Source organism: Cupressus sempervirens, chromosome 9 (assembly GCF_028749045.1).
Source record: "Cupressus sempervirens isolate cs-2001-9-10 chromosome 9, ASM2874904v1, whole genome shotgun sequence".
In the NCBI taxonomy this organism is placed as follows: domain Eukaryota; kingdom Viridiplantae; phylum Streptophyta; class Pinopsida; order Cupressales; family Cupressaceae; genus Cupressus; species Cupressus sempervirens.
This window is the reverse complement of record NC_143126.1, coordinates 639,718,075-639,741,859: the sequence shown is the minus strand read 5'-3', so window position 1 is coordinate 639,741,859 and position 23,785 is coordinate 639,718,075. Positions and strand designations below refer to the sequence as shown.

At 32.4% G+C, this 23,785-nt stretch overlaps 1 protein-coding gene across 1 annotated transcript; it reads right to left on the bottom strand.

Moving 5' to 3' along the window:
- Positions 1-8,619: 8,619 nt before the first annotated feature.
- Positions 8,620-12,712, bottom strand: LOC149540359 (laccase-3-like). Its single transcript, XM_089801461.1, has 6 exons — positions 12,492-12,712; positions 11,975-12,126; positions 11,602-11,846; positions 10,091-10,219; positions 9,006-9,947; positions 8,620-8,920 (listed from the first exon to the last, which is right to left on the bottom strand). Exons 1-6 carry the CDS (start codon positions 12,603-12,605, stop codon positions 8,790-8,792), a joined length of 1,713 nt encoding a protein of 570 aa, XP_089657587.1. The 5' UTR covers positions 12,606-12,712; the 3' UTR covers positions 8,620-8,789.
- Positions 12,713-23,785: the final 11,073 nt, after the last annotated feature.

Here is a 23,785-nt window from a genome sequence, read left to right as displayed (position 1 = left end):
GACTAAACTATTCAACCACAAACTAACTAGGTTAGAATAGTAAGTCAAATGCCAAAAAGTAAATTGTAAGATCACATCTCCTACTACTATTCTGATTGATTCATTTCACTTCTCCCTCTTTGCTGCTATATCCTTTATCTTTATCTTTCTCCCTCTATGTTATTCATCTTTTTCTGTTCTAATCAACCTCTGAAATCTCCCTCTACTTATCTAATCTTTTATCTTCAACAATTTTTGATTAGTTATTCACTTCTCCCTCTTTGAAAACAATGCCAAAGACATATTAGCATCTTAATATGCAGATACACCTTTTATAGGTTCATTTAATATCTCCCTCTATCACCTTGTTTGTGACTAATTTGAAGTTTTAGTTCTTCTACTACTTTAGACATGGATTCCAAAGAAAACATTTTCTACATCAATGTGTAAAATTTTCAACATTCAGTTCATTTGATGTAGGGCATTCTTATTTTTTGGTTCAAGTAGCCTTAGCTAGGGGTATCACCCCTAACTTACCTCTAACATACTCAAAAGCATCTTTAGGTAGTTCTTTTGTGAAGATATCAGCAATCTATTCCTTTGAGCTAGCATATTCTATTTTTACTTGTTTGTCTTCTACTAGCTCTCTTACATAGTGATATTTGATTGCAATATGCTTAGTTTTAGCATGCATTACTAGGTTCTTTGATATATTGATAGCACTTGTATTATCACAATGAAGTGTCATAGGTTTAATTACTTCTTTCTTCATACCTTGTAGCAACTGTTTGATCCATCAATATTGGTGCAATTTATAGCAGCTACCACATATTGAGCTTCAGCAGTAGACTGTGAGGTGCAGTTTTGCTTTTTGCTTGTCCATGTAATCAACCTCTTTCCTAAGAAAAGTGCTCCTCCACTGGTGCTTTTTTCTACCATCAATGTTACCTCCCCAATTTGCATCAGTGCAAGCTTTCAGTTCAAACTTCTCATTCCTCTTGTAGTATATAAGCCAAAGTCATCAGTTCCTTTCAGGTATCTCAATACTCCCTTCACTGCCATTAAGTTATTTTCTCTTGGATTTGTAGAAAATCTAGCCACTATTCCAAAAGCTAATGCAATGTCTGGTCTACTTTGTACAATGTATTGTAGCTTTCCAATCATTGACCCATACAATGTCTGATTTACTTCAGCAGATTCATCATTCTTGGATAGTTTATGAGCTATTGCCATCGGTGTACTAACTAGCTTTGAGTCTTCTAGTCCAAATGTTTTGAGTACTTCCTTGATGTATTTGGATTGAGTCACAAATATGCCATGCTTCAACTCATATACTTGCAATCCAACAAAGAATTTGATTTCTCCAAACATTGACATCTCAAATTCATGCTTCATTGATCAGCAAAATCTTTGCATAAAACATCTTTTCCTCCAAATATTATGTCATCAACAAAGATTTATGATATCAAAATATCTTTACCTTCCTCAGCTTTGATGTACAAGTTGTTGTTGCAATCTATTTTTCAAATCCTATCTTCACAAGATATTTGTGTAACCTCTCATACTATGCTCTAGGTGCTTGCTTCAATCCATAAAATTTTTTGTGTAGCTTGTAGACCATGTCCTTGTTCTTCTCATCAAAAAATACCTCTAGTCGTTCTATGTAGACTTCCTCTTCCAATATGCCATTCAAAAAAGTTGAATTCACGTCCATCTGGTAAACTTTGAAACCTTTATATGAAATATATGCAAGTAATGTTCTTACTCCTTTCATTCTTGCAAAAGGGGCAAATGTCTCTCCATAATCAAGTCCTTCTTCTTGTGCATAGCCTTTGCAAACTAATCTGGCTTTGTTTCTTGTTATTTCACCATTTTCATCAAGTTTGTTTCTAAATACCCATTTGGTACCAATCACATTCTTATCAGCTAGTCTGGGAACTAGAGAGTAAGTTTTATTCTTCTCAATCTGATCTATCTCTTCTTTCATGGCCTTATACCAGTCATCATCTTGTAGTGCATCTTTTACTATTTTGGGTTCAACCTTACTTAGTTCCTCAGTCTATTCCTTCTCATGGGTCTGGCATCCTTGTCACCGATGATTTGATCTGTAGGGTGATGTCTTCTTACATACTTGGCTAATCTTGGTTCAATCCTTCTTTCCATGTTTGATCCTTCAGCTTTAGAGTCATTTTGTTCTTCTTCATCTACCATTTCATTATTTCTTTCATAAATATTATTCTCAGAACCAGAATGTGCATTTTCTACATTCTACAGCTTGGCTTCTGAATGTAACTCGACATTCACTGGTTGAGACTCAGTAGATACTGAAGTTTGTTTCTGATTCCCAAGTTGATTTTCAGCATTGTCTTCAGCTATCATTCTTTTGTAGAAGTATACAAAGGATCTATAATCCTCTATTTTCTTTAACTCGTCAATCTAAACTTATGCATGCTCATCAAAATTTCCATTTGCATTCTCCACAACTTTGTTAGTGTTAGTATTCAAACACTTATATGCCTTCTAGTGGAGTATTAAAGAAATATTCCTTCATCACTTTTTGCATCAAACTTTCCATTTCTAGTGTCTTTAAGAATATAGCATTTGCAAGAAAACACTTTGAAATGTTTAACATTAGGTGAATAACCATACCAAAATTCAAAGGGTATTGCATTTGTACCTTTCTTGACTTGGACTCTATTCAATGTGTAGACTGCAGTACTTACAACTTCTCTTCAGTATTTTAGTGCAACCTTTTTCTCTATCATTAAGGTTCTAGCACAGTCAATCACTAACCTATTCCTCCTTTCAGCAATACCATTTTGTGGTGGAGTCTATGGTGCTGATGTTTTCCTTTTGATACCTTTGTTATTGAAAAACACTTCAAATTCTCTTGATGTGAACTCACCTCCTTTGTCTGACCTTAGGCATTTCAGGTTCTTTCCTATTTCCTTCTCAACTCTAGCCAAATACCACTTGAACATTTGAAATGCATCAGATTTTTGGTTTAGAAACATAGTAGTCATCATCCTGGAATAATCATCTACAAATAGCATTATGTATCTGTCTCCTAGGTAGCTCTATACTTCTATTGGGCCACATAAGTCTATATAAACTAACTGTAGTACTTCATTGGAAGTGTATGCTTTGCTTTTAAAACTAGACTTAGTCATCTTCCCTAGTTGAGATTGTTTACACATTGTGTTTTTAAGTTTCTTCAACTTGGGAAATCCTCTGACTTTGTTCTTCCTGGTAGTGCTAATTAGATTATCAAAATTAACATGACACAACCTTTTATGCCACAACCACACATCATCAAATTTAACAACAAAACATGTTGCATCTTCCATATCAAGATAAAATAGATTACTCCTAGTTTGTTCACCTTTTCCTATCAAATTTCAATCAATGTCATAGATCTTAGAAATTTTGTTTCCAAATTTCACTTTGCATCCTACATTGCCTAACTGAGGTACACTCCACAAGTTGTAGTTCAATCTTTCAACATAGTATGCATTATCACATGAAATTTTCTCTGTAAGTTTGATAGAGCCTTTTGCTTTGATTTGACATGGGGCATCATTAACAAATCTAACATTATTTCCTTCATATTGAGTAAAGGTAATGAACTTACTTTTATCTCATGTCATGTGATGTGAGCATCCACTATCTCTAATCCACTTGTCATTCTTATTCACACAGGTAACTAATGTTGTTGCTTCATCTTCATCCTTGTCTAATTCATCTTTCATGGCTACATAGACTACTTCATCATCATTTTCATCAAAGTCTTCTTCAACAATGTAGACTCTTTTGCCTTTCTCCTTGTAGTCTTTTCTATCATCTTCTCTTTTAGTCCTGAACTTGTTTCCTTCTTTATAATTTTTCTTCTATGGACATCTTGCAGCTATACGACCTACTTCATTGTAATTGAAACATATGATAGGGATCTTACCTTTGAATTTTCCTTCACCTCTATGGAATCTCCTAATCAGTAGTGCTTCTAATTGTTCCACATCTTCCTCATCTGTGCTGCTATCACTGGATGCATGTGTTCCTTTACTTTTCTTTTTTCTTGATGTGTCCTCCTCAATGTCTTTCATTGTCATCTTGGCCTTGAAAGCAGATTCAAGGTTCTCAGATTTGTAGTTGTCAAAATTGGATAGCTCAAATGTAGTAAGTCTTCCAACTATTCCTTCAAAGATTAGTGTGTTCCCTTGTACACACCTCAGCTCTTGGATGGCTGAAACTCTTATAGCATAGATAGGAAGAAGAGTTCTTAAGTATTTGCTAATGGATGTTTTGTCTTCTAGATGTCCACCTAGACTTCTTATTGCACTCACCACTTCTTTTATTCTTTCAACATACTGAGCAACATTTTCACCTTCCTCCATCTTCATGTCATCAAACTTCTCTCTTAGGCTTTCTCTCTTTGCTCTCTACACATTCTGATCTCCTCCATATAATTTTGATAAGATTTTCCACATTTTGAATGCAGTATCATAGTCTTTGACATCATCATATTCAACATAGCTAAGTGCAGATGCAATTTCCAACATTGCTTGGTTATGCTCCTTCTTTTTGTTTAAGTCATCTGCAGTGAGGGTCCTACTAAAGTTACATGCTCTACTCTAATTGAAGTTTGTGCATAGTCACCTATTTATCCAAGGTGCAATTTCATCAAACTCTGCCATGTAGCAAAGTTGTCTTCGTTGAGCTTGGGAACTTCTCTCTCAGACATCTTCATCTTCCAGCCTTTAGTACCTTGAAACTAAATCAGCAGATGGCTCTGATACCAATTGTTAGAATTTCTTAAGAATAACTAAAAGGGTGGGGGGGGGAGGAGGTGAATCAGTTATTCAAGGTCCAACTGTCCTATTCAAACTTCTCACTAAGTATAGTGAGCCTTTAAACCATTCATTCATCCAAACTTTAACTTATCCAATCAACAAGTTACTCTAAATCAACATGCAAGTAAAACACATAAGAAATTAACACATGACATAGTGATTTATGCAGAAACCTAATTTGGGAAAAACCACCAGTAACATGTTACTCAATTTTGACCCTTCTAAAGTGATGCCCTATAAAAGGCTTAGAACACACTGGTAAATGTGACCTTGGTAGAGGATTTAACCACCCTGTTAGAAGTGGGCCTGGTTAAAGGACTTTAGAACATTCACTTGGAATGCCACCCTGTTAAGGGATTTACAAATGGCTTTAAAACCAACCTAAGTCCATAGGATTTCTAGATCTAATACAATTTCTAGAGAGTATTAAAAAATCTTGACTTTAATACAGCATACAACTTATCTTCTAGATCTTAGATCACTTCTCAGCTCATACCCTTCCCTAGGCTTCAATCTTTGTAACTCTTAACAACTTGCCTTCCTTTCAAGTTTTCTCTCCTTGAGTCTCCATACTCAATGTACCAGTGCAATCATCTCTTCATGAACACTCATAGAAGCAAAGCCTTAGTGCTCTTCTTTCTCCTAGATGTCTCCTTCTTGACACCCTTTCAACCACTTTGTAGATTTGGCACTTTAGCAGCAATAGTATTAGCATCTCTTCGCTTCTTGGTTTATGACTTCTTAAATAGAAGTCTTGGAGTTCTTTTTCCCGCTCGATTCTTCTATTTTCAATTTTAATTCGCATGGATTAGGTAGGATACATTGTATCTAACCCATATTTTGTTTCCTCTAGAAACTTCTTGAAAAATCCTTTAGAATTCACCCAAAAATGGTTTACATAAGATTTTATGCCAACAACTCATCATCCTTATCTTCCAACTTGTTCACAAAATTCAATGCAACCACTAAGTCGGCTTAGATTTGGTGAATCTTCATCATTTGAAATAATGTAGCAGCTCGACACTATTGAAATACTGGTGCTTGGCACATACTATGTTACTTGACATCAACTATGTTTTCCTTGATGCTCGGCACTTGAAGATCACTCAACACCAACTAAAATTTTTCTAATACTTAGCACCTGATCTTCACTCGACACTTGAAGATCACTCAACATACACTAGAAATATCTATTACTCAGCTTATACTAAGAATTTGCTTGGCTTCAACTAACTTGCTCAGCATCTACTGATGAGCAAGACTTTGCAGTCAACCTTGTTACAACTTCTTCCAATGTATCTAAGTGTGACCAACCTCTGTTTCTTTGAGTATGTCATCAATGCATTTCTTAACCATTGTCTTAACTGATCCTTGCACTTCATTACAACATCATAACTCAACCTTTCCCTTAGGTGCTCTTGTTACATCTTGTTGATCAAATCCTCTTCATTAATCAACTAAGTGATAGTGCTTGGATCTTATAAGTGGATATCATCCCTACAAAATAGTAGGTTTGACATCAATAGAAAAACAATGATTGAAAACATTCTTTTACAACAATCTCCCTCTTTGATCTTCAACAAAAATGAGCTTTACAATCAGATTTTGAACAAGGACTTGAAAGTTAGGAGCTTTCATACAATGTTGAAGTTGATGAAAGATTAACTTAGAACTCTAAAGAATCACCTGCATGCAAACTCATATCATAGAAAGAGTGAAGAAAAGCTAGGGAGGCTCAATTTTGAAGATTTATAATAGATGTGACATTCTTCATATGCAAGAAAGAAGTTTTTATTCAATAAAAATTATAGATTACATATAGAGATGAATCCTTATGAAAGAGATTAAAACCCTAAAAGGTAACTCGCCTAGGTTTCCTCATAATAATTAATATAAGCATTAATTATTATATGACTAAAGTTTAGCTTGAGTAAACCAGAAATAATAAGAAAATATCTTATTACTCTAACATTATGTATAATGGATCAACTAAATTTGATTAAAGTGAATATAATAATAGTAGTTTGACAAGTATTGTAGTCAATGGGAAGAGCACATCAAGATGCATTTTACTTGGGATGGAAGATAACTTCATGAGGATCAAAGGATTAGTTAATAGCTTTTATTTTTACAATAGTACTTAAATAGATGATGCGAAATATAGAATTACATAAGAGTACTTAATTTCTAAGAATCTCTATATACTCAAAAAGGGAAAAGAATATGATACAACCATATATCATTGACATTGAATCATTCATAGTATTGATGAAAAACATTCTTTATAGATGAAAAAATATTTTGACATCCAATATCATTTCACAAGAGAGCTTTTTGTCAGTAAATAAATGTAGGCTTTTCTAGATTTGAGAAGAAAATTGTATTTTCCACCAACGAAAGTGAAAAGGATGGTTTTGAATCTCTAATATAACTAAGTTAAATATCATGGATATAGTGTATTATATTCTATTATAGATGCAATATTCTATTATAGGCTCAATTTCGAAGATCTATTATAGATGTGATATTCTATTATTATGCTTAGCAACTGATCTTCACTCAGCACTTGAAGATCACTTGGCACATACTAAAAATATCCATTACTCGACTTCTACTAAGAATTTTCTCGACATCTACTGATGATCTTTGTTAAGACTTTGTAGTCAACCTTGTTACAACTCCTTCTTCCAATGTATCTAAGTGTGACCAACCTCTGTGTCTTTGAGTATGTCATCAATGAATTTCTTAACCATTGTCTTAACTAATCCTTGTACTTCATTACAACATCATAACTCAACCTTTCCCTTAGGTGCTCTTGTTATATCTTGTTGATCAAATCCTCTTCATCAATCAACTAAGTGATAGTGCTTGGATCTTATAAGTAGATATCATCCCTACAAATAGTAGGTATGACGTCAATGAAAAAACAATGATTGAAAACATTCTTTTACAACAATCTCCCTCTTTGATCTTCAACAACAATGAGCTTTCCAATCATATTTTCAACAAGGACTTGAAAGTTAGGAGCTTTGATACAATGTTGAAGTTGATGAAAGATTAACTTAGAACTCTAAAGAATCACCTGCATGCAAACTCCTATCATAGAAAGAGTGAAGAAAAGCTATGGAGGCTCGATTTCAAAGATCTATAATAGATGCGATATTCTATTATAGAGCCCTCGTATTTAGCTTTGGAATGAAATAATAAAATCTAGAGAGTTTTGATAATGAATAGTTCAGCTCTAAAAGAATCTATAACCAGCACAAAATATACTAAGGGTGAGTGGTAGAAATTAATAGCCTTGAGTATTTACATTTTTGACATGCACTTTTACTCCTTCCAAATCTCATGGATTTGAGTATCTAATACCACTTTTACAAAAAATGAATTTACAAGCCCAAATCACAATGTATATAATTTGAATTTTTCTTAATAGAACTCAGTTTGTATTATAATAATTTAATAATAATAATTAGATACAAAAAAGAAGTAAAAATTTAAAAAATGTAGATAAATGAAAAAATATGTTGAAATATGACAATGACAATTACATGGAAGAATGCACCAACTCTAAAAATAACAACTACTCTAGAATGTAACTAAAACTTTAACAAGTACTCTAGAACGTGTAACTAAAACTTTAAATAAATTGACTTTGTTGCAGCTTAGAAAATGTGGGTCCTGTCTATTTACACTCTCGAATGATTTTATTGTCCCTATGAATCATATCTGAAACAGACCTTATAACCATTTTCCAAAATATAACTCTGCTTAGCGTGCATGCAATAAATAATTATACTACCGTAATTGCATTTTATTAACTCAGAAAACACAACTCGGTTCCTGACATAATACATTTGAATTAAAAAGATAAGGATATGCTTCATCCTCGCCTTATAAGATTATACACCACTCACTACTTTTAATAACACCATAATGAAATTTCTGAAGCTATTAATTTGTCTAGCATTGCGGGAGGTCATTAGGGGGACCCGTCAAACTTTCAAGCTCACTAGGACCATTCTTCACGAGCAACACCGTGCTCAACCCCCATGTTACATGATCATCAAAGTGACAATGAACAAACCAAACACCTGTGCAAATCAAGCAATGCATCAGTACTGCATACTTATTATCCAAATTTCAAATACAACCCATTATCATTACTATGTTTCTTACCTGGATTGCTAGCTTTGAATCTGACAGCAGTCCATCCATTGACAGGAGTTCCCACAGTATTTCGTTGAGGAGGATCGACCAGATTGAAAGAGCTCGGATCAGTTTCATTATTATAATTACCAAAACCCTCACCAACCACATAAAAATCATACCCATGAATATGCATTGGATGGTTGTCTTCCTGGAAGATGCTGGTTCCCTGGAACACAATCTGAACGGTGGCATTATATTCAATCACTTTCACTTTTGTTCCAAAAACTGGTGCCCACAGAGTTTTTGGTACATCACCAGTATAATTATAAACAACTGGTGGATGTGAGGGAAAGTCGACATCAAAGACTCCATTAATGCCGAAGTGATAGGCTTGCAGAATTGCAACTTCTGGCAGCACAAAAGATATGTTATTCATACTGGATGACACTCTGGTATTGTTAGGGCCACTACAAGTACCGCCGGTTTCACAAGGGCGTAAACCTAGTCCTACTGTTATGATACTACTGTCACTTATAGTTTGGGGAACATCCACCGGATGCTCCTTTGAAGCCAAGCTTCGTAGGGATTTGGTAAAGTTGGTCACAGTTGCAGTGTCGTTGTAAATTGGAAGGTCTGCAAAGATTGGAGTGGCAGATGCATTTGAACCCACGTAGCTCAAAATGGCAGTTGTTGTGGTATTATCAATATCTGACTCGGATTGAGTAGTGTATACTTTGGCGGCCATGTAGTAATTGGCTTTGGCTTGATTGGCTGTGAGGAGAACATCTGTAGTTTGACCAGATGTTAACATGAGAGTGTCCGTTGTGTATGGCTTTGTGTAGGAGGCATCCACCGATACCACCGTGAGATTGTGTGATGCAACCTTGAAAAACAGGTGATTATTGACTGCAGCATTGACAATACGAAGAAGATATGTTTTGCCCTGTTGTATAGTGAACCTTGATGTTCCTGTATACATCAAATTTCATTGCTCACTATGTTGATTGTGTTTAGTTAGAAAGGGACAAATTGTTTAGAATTAATTGTTTTTTATCTATTTAGCTATACCCAATTGAATCCAAAGCCCTTTCTAACAAAAGGAAAATGGGTACCTGATGTTGAGCATGAATAGAGGTCTCCTGGTTGTCCATTTATAGTGAAAGCGTCTGAAATATTGGGTGCACCTCCAGTTTCATTTGCTTCAGCTTCAACTTCAATGGGATCACTGTTCCACCACTCCCCTGTTCAATAATGTAAATATAATTTTTAAGCAGTTAGAGTGACTACTAAATGTATTGACTATCCAGTATGAACGCACAAGGAAAAGTCTATGAGATTGAAAGCTACAAATCATTGGCAGTAGAAATTCCTTATTGGAAATCACCCACTCTTTATTCATACAGCATTAACTTAGATTAATCTTGTAAGAATAAAAAATGAGATAATACTTTGTCAAAACCGAAATACACTGTAACCACCACACTACCAACTTGAATGCATATGATTCGCTATGGTTGACCTACACCTCTTATTTTACCATCCATGGAAGTGAAACTTTATATTAAATATTCTAATGGAATAAAGTAAGTTTCGACACTGACCGAGACGACTAATTCTTATAATGCATGAATTTAAATTTATGTAGAATAAAGAAATAGGATGATCGCATCTTTGGTTCAAATTTGTGTCTTCGTGTTAGTTTATAGGTGTAGACTAGTTGATGGACTTATCTTATTTATTTATTAGAGTTTTTAGATTGAGTTGACGATATTTAAATAATGTTTTTTTTTTTTTGGTTGATTGTCAATGTTTATTTTTATTTATAGTTTATTGAAATTTTGAGATTTGATTTGACAACTATAGATGTATTTTTATTCATAGATTTGATCTTATTGATTGCAAATTGTCCTCTATTCTCATTGAATGTCTAAATTATTTTGAAAAGTGTGGATCTATCTTTCATCTCATGAACCTAATGTTGTTGGTTGTGTATTCTTATTATTTAGTTAATTAGAATCTCTACTTCTTAGAAATTCTAAGATATTTTAAATAAGTAAAAAATAGAATAAAAAAAAAATTCTAGATTAACACTCTAAAGAGACTACTTTTCAATTGTGGTAAAAATTGTCAATAATAAACAAGAATGCAAATATCTTAACTGATAATTATGAAGTGACTATCCTACTTTTAGAACATCAATCAATTTAGTTATCTAATAATTTTTTGGTATATAAAAATTATTGTTTAAAAAATATAAGCTAACATATAAATAAATTTTTTTTAAAAATAATATTATTGCATAATAATAATTATACAAAATATATATTAAGCTAGACCATGGTAAAACTAAATTTTCATTTATAAAGTATTACATGAAAAGATGTATTAGATGAAGTCAGATAAGGCCGAAATCATGATAAAATGTAATAAGCGAAAAGGGAGGGTTTAAAAACAAGATTAACTCTACTCAATCCCAATGTATTTGTAAGTACTTTATATAAATTTTATCAAATTCAGTGTAGGATAAATATGAATATAATTATTTCACCATTGTTAAAAGACTTATGCTAGCAAAATTGATTAATAAATGTCATATTTTAAGTAAGGATCTATTTTCAATTACCTAGCACTAGAGGAATCTCAGCATGTGGGTGGGTAAACGGGTAAGAGCTGCCCTGCTTTGGAAGGATGACAATTGCTCCATGAACTGTTCCACGGAGCCATGACACATGGGCATGCCACCATAAGGTTCCTTCCTGATCAATAATGGTGAATGTGTATGTAAATTTCCCCCCTGGTTGGATGGGGCACTGTGTAATGTACCCTGGTCCATCAGCCCACCCTGTACGAATCTGTCTTATTCCATGCCTGAAAAATCAAATTATTGTTAATGGGTTTCGAACCATCAATAGGATTTATAGTCTACAAGAAAAATGCAAATCCAAACATAATTTTTGTCTTGATTCATCATACAATCTGCAATGAGTTATATTTACCAGTGGATGGTAGCATTATGCTGGGCTCTGTTAATAACTGTAATATTAAGTGTATCCCCATTTCGAGCATATAGGGTTGGACCCGGAAGCTGTCCATTCACTGTGACTATGGTATAATTCTCACATAGCCGAGTAATATTTGTCCTTTGAATCTGGGCACATCAACAAAAATATTTTTGTTTTGTTTTTTATGTTAGAACTCTAATTTAGAAATATGGGTTAGACTGTACTTGTAAATACAGCTCTGCCCTGGATTCTCTTAATAATTAACGTATGAAAAAAATTTGATCTATATCCTGCCTATCATATTGTTAAGGTACTACACGCCAATTCTATTAAATGCCATTTAAACCCACAATAAAGATAAGCTGTAATATCAATCAAAGACTCAACAATAACAACAAAAACTCTTGTCTCCTTAGCTTGACTTGCATGAAACATCAAACAGAATAAAAATCTATATGTAGTACAATTCCTTTTTATGGAAAATCACAACTATATTTAAACATCTACTTACAACGAATGTGTGATTAATCAATTCTGCCCATGCGAGAGAACCAAATGAGACAGTCAATGCAAACAGCAGGCGCAGCATAAACCGTGCTGATAAACATTTTGACATGATCACCATATTACAATTATCAACTAAAATTCAAATCTGACAGTCCAAAATATAGAAGCCTCTAGATATTGACAACTACAAGAAAATCATAGCATGTAAGGCTGCTTTGATTGCATAAGACGTGTTAGGCAGTGGTATATATAGGGCCAAGAAGAAACAGTTGTGGAGGGAAGAATATCACGCGGCTGAATATGAAAACCCTATATACCGAAATCACATTATTGTTTATCAAAACCATGTTCACCCAATTACAGACATTTAACAGTACAACTCACATGGGTGAAGGATATATTGCAATAATTTATAAATTTTTAATGCCGTGATGGCGATTACCTCACCCTGTATGAATGTGGACCAGAGCAATTATATTTGTATATAATCCACGTGAAATAACACGCCATCCGTATTTTGCAATTGTCGGCAATAGAATTTGTGTTTTTTTTTCCACAAAGATTTACTTGCTCTTATTTATTACACCAATTGCAGATGATGAAAGTGCTTTCTTAGCTGTGGATTTCACTCAACACGGTGCGTGTCCTTGTCTAGCTGTGGGGTTGATTCATAACATTTTAAAATTACATGACACACAAAATTGTTGGCTGTTTTAGATTTAATGTTGGACAAACACGGTTTGAATGTTAGATATAGTTTTCTCAAATATATTAAAATCCACCAAGTCTGATATGCAGATACTATAGTCTGACTTTTTATCCCACAATTAAGGAAGAAAATCAAACCCATAACGCGCTTGAAAAGCGTGTTAAAAGATTATGAAAAATAAAAGTAGTTTTCATAAGTCTTTGCAAATGCATAGTAGAGAAATGTAAACCTAAGGATAAGGTTCACCCCTCTATTAAACGAAAACGCGTAGTAGAGAAAATTAAGTGAATGGAAGATTTGAGTAATTTGTTCTTATTTTAGTATTTTTCAATGGAAATATTAAATTTGAAAGTTATTTAGTAAAATATTGTTGATTTTTATTAATAATATAATTATTGTAAAAAACTATACAGTTAAATTTTGATAGCAATATCACAATTTGAAAATATTTCTTACTTGTCAATTGACGAGCATAAGGGCTTTCTAATAAAAGGTTTATAAGGCACGACACTTGGTGAAAGTTTTGTAAATGGTGTTGTAGAGTGGGTTTAACCATGGATGTAACTCTTCGAGTTGGAATGGTACTAGGATGGGTGACCTCCTGGAAAGTCCAATGCTTCACCTATGTGTCCATGATAGATGGATTCATGTGTGTATCATTACTCATGATATATGGATCACTATATTTGACTCAAAACATATACAATTAAATCCTGAGAGCAATATCACAATTTGACTTACTGTGTAAAATATCTCCTACTCATCAATATAATTTAGTTATTTTTACATTCATTGAGTTACATCTTGATAAAACTAATTATGAATAATTAATTAAAAATTTTCTAATAACTTAATAGCTTTATATGATGTGATGTGTACATGTATTTAAATTTTAAAAGTTAATTTCATTCAAAAATTGAATTTGATAACAAAATTATTCCCAAAAGTTTTATTCTTTTAATACCCATCAACATTTTGAAATCTTCATAATTTAACACTATTAATGTATATATATTTAACACATCAAAAATATAATATTCTATCCACTATAAAATAACTCCTATTTTTTTATTACTAACATTACTAATTTAAAATTAATTATATTTTAATTTATTTTAGGTTTTCTAGCATCCCTTTATTTTTAACTTCCCACTTGCAACTGGCTTTGAATGCAATGCCATGAGCTTCTACAAACGTCTACATATTATTTCAATTTTTTTAATAAAAAAAAGTCAAATTGCTCTAAGAGTTATTTGATCTATTAGGAATCTAATTGATGGGTTAGGAATCTAATTGGCATTACATATTATCTCAAAATTCTACATTAAAAAAAGTCAAACTGCTCCAAGAGCTATGTAAACTATTAGCAATGTAATTGACACTAAGGAATATGGCAGACACTAAGGAATATGGCACCCTCACAAATCACTTAAAATGTTTTTTCACTATTATTGTTATTTTGGGGCTAAATTATGATAGGCGTGGTGTTTGTAATGTGGATATATTCAAAAATAAAAATAATTTAGATTTTATTATTGTTAACATTTCTTATTATCAAGTTTTAAAATTGTAATCTATTTATATATATTTTTTGAATTCTAATGAAGAATCCTCGAAAAAGAAAAGAGAAATATAAAGAAAGAAAGAATGGAGACGAGGAGAATTATAATTAATGGAGAGTTGTTATAAATGTGTTGTATGAAAAATACTTATCTCAGACAATAAATTGAGTAAGATTGGTTGTAAATGAAAAAAAAAAGTCACCAAAAGGATTTTGAAGCTAAAAGAATAAATAATTACCAATAAATATAATCTTTTTAAGATCACACTCTATACCACTCTCTTGTCTTTAAAAATAAATAGTCCATGGATAAAATTAACATTTTGACACTAGATCTTGTTGGCATGATGAAAGGTATCCCCATAAACCACAAACACACATTAAAAATAGACAAACAACAAAATTCTTGGAAGAACAAAAAATGGGCTTCCTATTATCTCTACAAGTATGGAATTACATATTTTTAGAAATACAATATGTAGAACCACATTGATACTTTCTTTACAATTTTCGTCAAGTTTGAGCCATGAACTACCATCTAGAACTAGCCTAGACAACCATATGAGCCTTCTTTATATAGGAAATTTTCTACCATCTGAGAAGGTTCTAGACATTTATACCTAACCATTGAGGCTAAGTAACCTCAAAATAATAATTATTTTTATATTAATTGGATAAGGTTAAAAGAAATCAATTGCAAATTATACTTTTAGGCATCCCATCTTTTGGAGGCCATAACTTTCAAACCCTAGCTTTCATGTTGCAACTAGAAGTCATTAAAAAAATGAAAGCTCGTGATCTACAACATCATGATTGCACTTCTAGTCAATTTTTGAGCATATTTTGGATCTAGTTATGCCTTCAAAATTGAGCTCAATGATTTTGTACCCAAAATGCTCTATAAAATTTACAAGTATGATAATGTAGCTCCACTCAAAAATTGAAATAACTAAAATAAAACTCCACCTATAAAATAATAAGATTATGAGCTCGCATGACCCACTCACTAAAAGTAGTAAGATTCTAAAAATAGTAACTCAGCACTGAAATAACCCTTATTGGAAAGACCAAAAAATAAATATTTTTGGGTGATGCAAGATTTCCCTTACACCTCCTTAATGCCCTTGCATCAAAATACTAGGATGAGTTGAGAAGTTAACCTATAATATCTTAGGTGTTCAGAGGAAGAGCAAGATGGTTGATCTCTTCCCTTCTCATTGAAGATGAATTTTATATAGGTCTTACTTTCCATTCTACCATATATTCTTCATATTAACTATTCCTTGTACTTGTTCCAACATAACTATCTAGTATATCATCAACCTCTTTTGTAACAAAAGTACTTACTAGAATACTCCACTGCACACTTTTGTGATCTCATCTATGACACCCCCTTCATGATACTCTATCAGATATGAAATTTTAAATAATGGTAAAATATTTATCTCAGTAGGAAAATTAACTTCATAGGAACTTCCTAAATCATGCTTCTTCACTATGTTACATTGTCCAAACTTCTTCATTTTCACCTTATTATATGTCCCCACAAGAAAGTACTCCTTTAAATGAACCATAAGTTCATCCCCAACCTAAAATCCCTTACACCTCCTTTTCTCAATTTCCTTAGCCTTGTAGTATGTATTTACATTAGTAATATGCTTCCTCAACTCCTCATGAATGTTCTTAAAATGTTCCACTAAATCACTTAGCTTCAATACTACTTATCTTTCATTTATCTTACCTTGTCAATTCAGAAGCTTTTTTCAAAATAATTCCATATACAATCTAGAGTAGTGATTTACCAATACTTCTATTGACATAATTATTATATATAAATTCTATGTGTGGTAAAATTGAACCTCACTCTTTTGACTTATCTCTAAGCAAACATCTCAACAAGTTCGCCAAACTCCTATTGAAAACCTTTATTTGTCCATCAGTTTGTGGATGATGTGATCAACAAAATTTCAAATCCATCTTCAAGTTCTTCCACAATGTGCACCAGAAATACCCAAAAAACTTAGTATCTTAATTTGAAACTATCATATTTTATAGACCATGTAGTCTAAACACTTCTATAAAAAAATGACTTTTATCACATAAAGATCACTAGTCTTGTTGCAAGGAATGAAATATGAAATCTTTGAAAACCTTTCAACCACCAAAAAAATTGAGTCATGTCTTCATCGAGTCCTTGGTAACCCAAGAAAAAAATCCAAACAGACATTTTCCCCTAACTTCTCTAGTATAGGTAGTAGTTGATACAACCCCTTATTCTATTTTGTTCAGTTTTCCAACTGTTATACTCTACAACTCTATACAAACTTCTTGACATCTTTCTACAACTATGGCTAGTAATAATTATCATTAACTAGGGAAATCATTTTATCTCTACCAAAAGTCCAAGAAATCTTCCATTCTAATTCTCCCTTATTAGATTCTTCCTCATAGATCTCCTTATGATACACAATTGACTCAACTTGAATAACATTCCTTCCAAGAGGATAAAATAAAATCACTTTTTCATGTCAAGTGTAACAAGTTCTATATAGGCTCTCCAAGCCTTACCAAAATTAGGATCCTCTACATACAAAATCTTATTTTCCTTGAATCCAAACACCTCAACATTTTTCTCTATTAGCATATTTTGTCTCCAACTAAGATCATATGCAACCTAGTTAGACTTTTCACTTCTCTATTTCAAAATAGATGTGTAGCTCTACAAAATTCAACCCACTTCAAATGCCTCTAATTAAAATTTCCTTAACTATTTAAATATTATGAATCTTGATTAAAATTATATAAAATAAATCCTTAAGAAGAGGTTAATGTCTCCACTTATTGAATGGTTGAACTATAGCATAAAGTTCTTGATCATAAACAATATAATTTTCTTTTGGGATTACATAGCTACTCAATAAAATAAACAACACTTCTACATTCATTTCTCAAAATAACTCCTATTGAAATACCAATAACATCTAAGCCTACTTGAAACACATTATGAAAATCTAGAAGTGCAAAAAAAAATTGTTCTATAGCCTTTTGTTTCAACAAATCAAAACTTTTATATTTTCTTGAACTATAGCATAAAGTTCGTGATCATAAACAAAATAGTTTCTTTTGGGACTATTTAGCTACTCAACAAAATAAAAAACACTTCTACATTCATATCTCAAAATATCTCCTATTGAAATACCAATAACATCTAAGTCTACTTGAAACACATTATGAAAATCTATAAGTGCGAAAAGAATTGTTCTATAACTTCTTGTTTCAACAAATCAAAACTTTTATACTCTCTTGTAGTCTACTTATACTATTTTCTATCCCCTAATTTTGTTCAGTTAAGGGTCTAGAAATACTACAAAAATTTTGAATAAAATTTCTATAAAATATAGAAAAACAATGAAAAGATCTTATCTCAATTGCACTCCTTGGAGTAGGCCATTTGAGGATAGCCTTCACTTTCCCAGGGTCCATTTTTAGACCTTCCACTAAAACTAAAAATCCTATAAACACTAACTCCTTCACAAAACTATGCTTCTTCGGATTAATCAACGACTTTTCTTCCCTCAAATTCTCAAACACCCTACAGATATGCAATATATGTTCCTCTAATGTCCTACTAAAGATCAAAATATCATCTAGGTAAACAATCAAAAACTTATCCTAAAATTATTTCAGTACTTCATTCATGATCCACATGAAAGTGCTATGTGCATTTTGTTAATCCCAAATGGCATTATTAACCACTCATACTATGGTTTTCTTGTCTTGAATGTTCTCTTCCATTCCTCTCCTCTACTCTAAATCAAATGGTATCTACTCTTCATATATATGTTTTTGAAATACACAACTCCACTCAAATAATCCATAATATGTTTCATCCTTGAAAACTAAAATCTATACTTAATTATGATCTTGTTGACAACTTAAGAATCTATATACATTCTAAATTCTCCATTCTTCTTTTTTCCTAATATTGTTGGCATGATAGATGGACTCAAACTCTCTCACATTAACCTTTTCTACAACAACTCTTGAACGTGTTTATTCAAATCTTTACTTTTTCTGGTGTCATTAAGTGTTCTTCCTTAGTTCGTAAACTGAATCTTGGAATTAGGTCCATCTAATGACTAATCTTACTTACTCATGGTAATACACTATGCACATTATTAGATAGAATATCCTTAAAAAATTATTAACCAAATCTACTACTTCTATAGGGAAATTTTTGAGTTCTTCTTAACCCTTTTTTGGAATTATGGAAAATTACATATGCTAATGTCTCGTACAATCAAAGAACTCTTTTCTATTAACAAAACATATTTTGGTAATACTACATATCTTAAATTGGATTTGGCTTGTGGCACACTCCATCCTTTTTAGGGAATAGGTATTCACATAATCATCACACACAACATGCCTATCAAAAGTCAATGACCTACCCAAAAATATATGGCATACATCTATAGTATGATATCATATCGTAACTCATTATGGTAGCCCCCAATCTTGAATTTCACTAGGCAATGCTTGTTGATCAAGACCTTGTGGTCATCCTACACATAAGAGATTTAGTATGGACATAATTGTTTGTACCTCTTGAGATTTGACTTCATGACCATTTCTTTTGTTACTAAATTATTGGTGCTTCCACAATTGATAATGACATCACATCACTTATCTTCACACTTTCGCTTGGGTTAAAACAAACTCCTTTGATTGGTTCATTCTCATTACTCAGTAGGACTATTCTCTTAACTAAGACTTATCTTTCGACATCTCTAGGATGTGATGATTTAGCATCTTCATCCACATGTGAAACTCTATATTTACCTTAAGTTATCCTATCTCTCCTTCCTTGACATTGAGGATATTCGTATGCTCTATAACATTTTTCTCCATAGAAAAAATATGTTCCGTAAAATCCTCTTCTTGTTGATTATCATTTTTCTTCCTCCTCCTCTCCAATCTCTATTATTATGATAATGCAAAGGAACCTCACCATTGCAGAAATATTACAAGTTCCATAAAATGTCATTTTTGAAGACATTTTGCATTTATAGAGAACCATGTGATGAAATAGTCTAAATGATTAAAATATGATTGTAATGTGTTAGAAAATGGTTTGTCAGGACACTTGTAGGCTGGGTGTTCAAGCTGTCCACATTGTTAACATTTCATGGTGGCAAAGTAGGAGCTTGGACAACCAGCCTACAAGTGCCCTGACAAACCATTTTCTAACACATTACAATGATATTTTAAACATTTAGACTATTTCATCACATGGTTCTCTATAAATGCAAAATGTCTTCAAACATGATATTTTATGGAACTTGTAATATTTTTCCAATGGCAAGGTGCCTCTACACCATTTTTTTTCTTTTATTTTCTTTTTATTATTATTATTTTTTGCTTCCACAAAATTTCATGTTTGAAGAAATTTTGCATTTTTAGAGAACCATGTGATGAAATAGTCTAAATGATTAAAATATCATTGTAATGTGTTAGAAAATGGTTTGAAATAGCATTGTGATATATTTGAAAATGGAATAAATGCCATCCATAGAGGTTATTGGTTGGTTTTTATAACTAACCAAAAATAAAACTCTTTAAAGAAAGAGATTTGCGTGTAATGAAAAAGAGATTGAAAAAGAGTTAATAGTAGAGAGAGAAGTGAGAAAAAGAAGAGAGTGCAAATTGTGAAAAGAATCGACTCTTTGGTCTTTTGAATAGAGAGCCATTCAATTTTTTTTTATTATACAACTGTAGTGTTTTAAATTCAATATATATTGAAGTTTGTAGTTCTATTATGCACTTCTTTCTCTCTCTCATAAATATTTAGGTTGTAGTTTTCAGTTGAATGGTTTATACATCTTGCTTGCAAGAATCGGTTATGTGGAAAGGAACCATTTTCCATAAGTATGGAATTGACCTAAACCAACAATGGGTCAATAGTTATTTGTGTGGGATTTCATAAGAATGTCATTCTTTTGGTTTTGTTTGTTTTGCATTCACATTGTTATGATTCAATCTTATCAGCATTTGTTGTTGGAAATGTGGTGAATGTGGCTAATATTCATATGGAGAACATAATTCTATCTTAGAAAAAAGACCCTCATTCTATGAGGCATAAATTTCCAACCAACCTTTGGATTTTGCTGAGATTGGAATATGTTTTTACAAGCCTAATTATGCTCATCTTCATTGGAGCGATCAAAGAGTTTGTGTCCTACTCAAAATTTATTCATGTTTAAGTGTGGGTCTATCCAGAGACAGTAAGAAGCAATGTTTTCAAGGTAATTGAATATTTGATGAGATGTAATATAGTGATCATTCATAGCCAGTGTTATATTGTATACCATTATATTGAGATATTTTTATGGAATGATGAGATTTCATTCAAAGACGAGCATGGAGTCTAATGTAAAGATTCTATGTTTACGGTAAATGGGTACATTCTTATGGAAAGGTGATAGTATTTTAGGGCCTCTAATGAATTTTGATAGAGAAATATATGCAGATTTGAGTAGGGTGATTGAGTCTTGGGAGTGTGTAGTGAGTCGTATACATCATATGATCACATAAAATGATGTCAAAATTATTTCCCCTCTAATTTTTTATGCTATTGCTAGCCTCATCCTTCTTCTGATCTTCATTTTGGCCTCCATAAGACTTTCCATTAGATCCTCCTGCCACAACCTCTTATGCTTTTTCTACTCTCCAACTTCATGTTCAACTCTTCTTCCAGTCTAAGGGAAAAATGGTATTCCTTTTCAATGAAAACTAATACCTAATAGTTGGGCTCAAATTATTAATGTAACTAAAAAATTCCTCCTTGTGACCTTTTTCATGGCCTATTTTGATGAGAACTTGGTAGAAATCTTCTATATACTCCTAAAGTAATCTTTCCACTTGCTTCAACCCTTGAAATTTCTTCAGTAAATCAAGCTCATAATCAATGAGGATGAATTATTGCTTCAATTTATTCACCATCTGATCCCATATTGTAATCTTCTTCATTACTCTTCTATTTTTCTCTAATTGAATCTCTATCCACCAGATCTTTGCATGAGTCTTAAGTCTAGAATTCAAACATTGACCTTATAAGGATCATCAATATCATTGTACTCAAAATATTCTTCTAATTCATTGATATAGTCGATCAATTCCTCTAGATTAAGATTTCTGAAAATGTGAGAACCTCAATCTTAAGTCTTTTCCTAATCTTAGAAATGGCCCTAAAAGTCCATTCTTCCAGTAGGTTTAGAACACCATTTTGTCCCTCTTGGTCAATATTTCCTATTCTTCGTTCTCATCCTCACTTTTATCTCTTACAAAAAGATTAATCCCTCTACATATTTGTTTCTTGATATTATTATATTTATATATGGATGACTCTAAAACCCTAGAGTAACACACTTATAACTCTTCTTCCATGTTCCCTTCATGGAGGCTTTATTTTTCTTATCACTAAAACCCTAATTCAAACTACCCCATATCAGTGATCTATCCACAAACTACCCCATGTCAGTGATCTATCCACACACTCACTCAAGCCATGGTTGTTTTACAAATTTCCTCATAGTCACTGATCCTTCTACACACTCTAGAACTCCTACTCTAATACCACTTGATGAAGGTTGCCCCCTTAATACAACAAACACACAACATAAATAAATAAACAATAATATTCTCACAAGAATAGAAAATAGGCTTCTTATTATCTCCACAAATATGGAATTACAAATTTTTAGAATTATAGTATGTAGATTTACATTAGCACTTTGTTTGTAATATTCTTCAAGATAGAGCCATGAACTACCACCCAGAACTACCCTAGATAACCTTGTAACCTTCCTTATAAAGGCAATTTTCTACAATTTAGAAAGGTTCTTGATTTTTATCCCTTACTCTTGAGGTTGCCTGACCCCTTAAAATTATTATATTCAAATTTATTGCATTAGGCTGGCTCAAAATAAGTATAAATTATTTAGCTAGCCCAACTTCTAAAGCCCATAACTTTCAAACTATGTCTCCTATTTGCAACTATAACTACTTTAGAAAAATGATAGTTCCTAATCTATAGTGCCATGTCAATGTAAACACCATAAGATATGGTTTGATATGGTTTCAAAGTCATTTAAGCCTTCAAAATTGAGCTCAAATATTTTATACCCAAAAATCTCAATAACTTTTGAAATACATATGGTATGACAGTTTTATCTGAACTGGTAGGCTGAAATAAATAAGATGTGCCTCCACCTATAAAATTAGAATTTTCTAATCTTGTTTGACCTGCTTATTGAAAATAGTAAGTTTCAACAAATGGTAACTTTGCATTGAAATTCTCCTTACTAACAAGACAAAAATAGAACTATTTTTGGGAGATGCAAGATTTCCCTTATACCTAGGATGGCCCTCCATCATGGCTACTCAATTTGTGCATGTAAGAGTGACACTTCTAGAAAATTAATGGTTTCCTATGTGGTTGATCTTGTATTTAGTGGTATACTTAATGGAATATTGCATACTAAGTACAAAAAGGTCTAAAAAAAATCACTAAAGGGTAATCCAAAATGTACATTTTGTTGCAATATGATTGCAAAAGAGGGAGATTGTTGAAGAAGATTATGTGTTTCAATCATTGTTTTGTTACTGATAGAAATCTTGGTATTTACTGGTAAGATAATTACTTATAAGATCCAAGTACTATCACTTAGTTAATTGATGCGGAGGATTTAATCAATAAGATGTAACAAAAGCACCTAGAAGAAAGGTTGAGTTATGATTATGTAATAAAGTACAAGAATTACTTAAGGAAATGATGATATGATGAATTCATGATATACTTAAAGTTACAAAATGGCTAGCTAAACTTAGAAAGATTACAATAAGTTAAAACAAAGCTTGTGTGCCTAGCTTGACCAAGCAGATAGTAGGTACTACGCAAGGTTAGTGCAAGCTGAGCAAAAATTTAGTTGGAGCTAAGTGAAAGAAAATTCTCGTGGATACCAAGCAA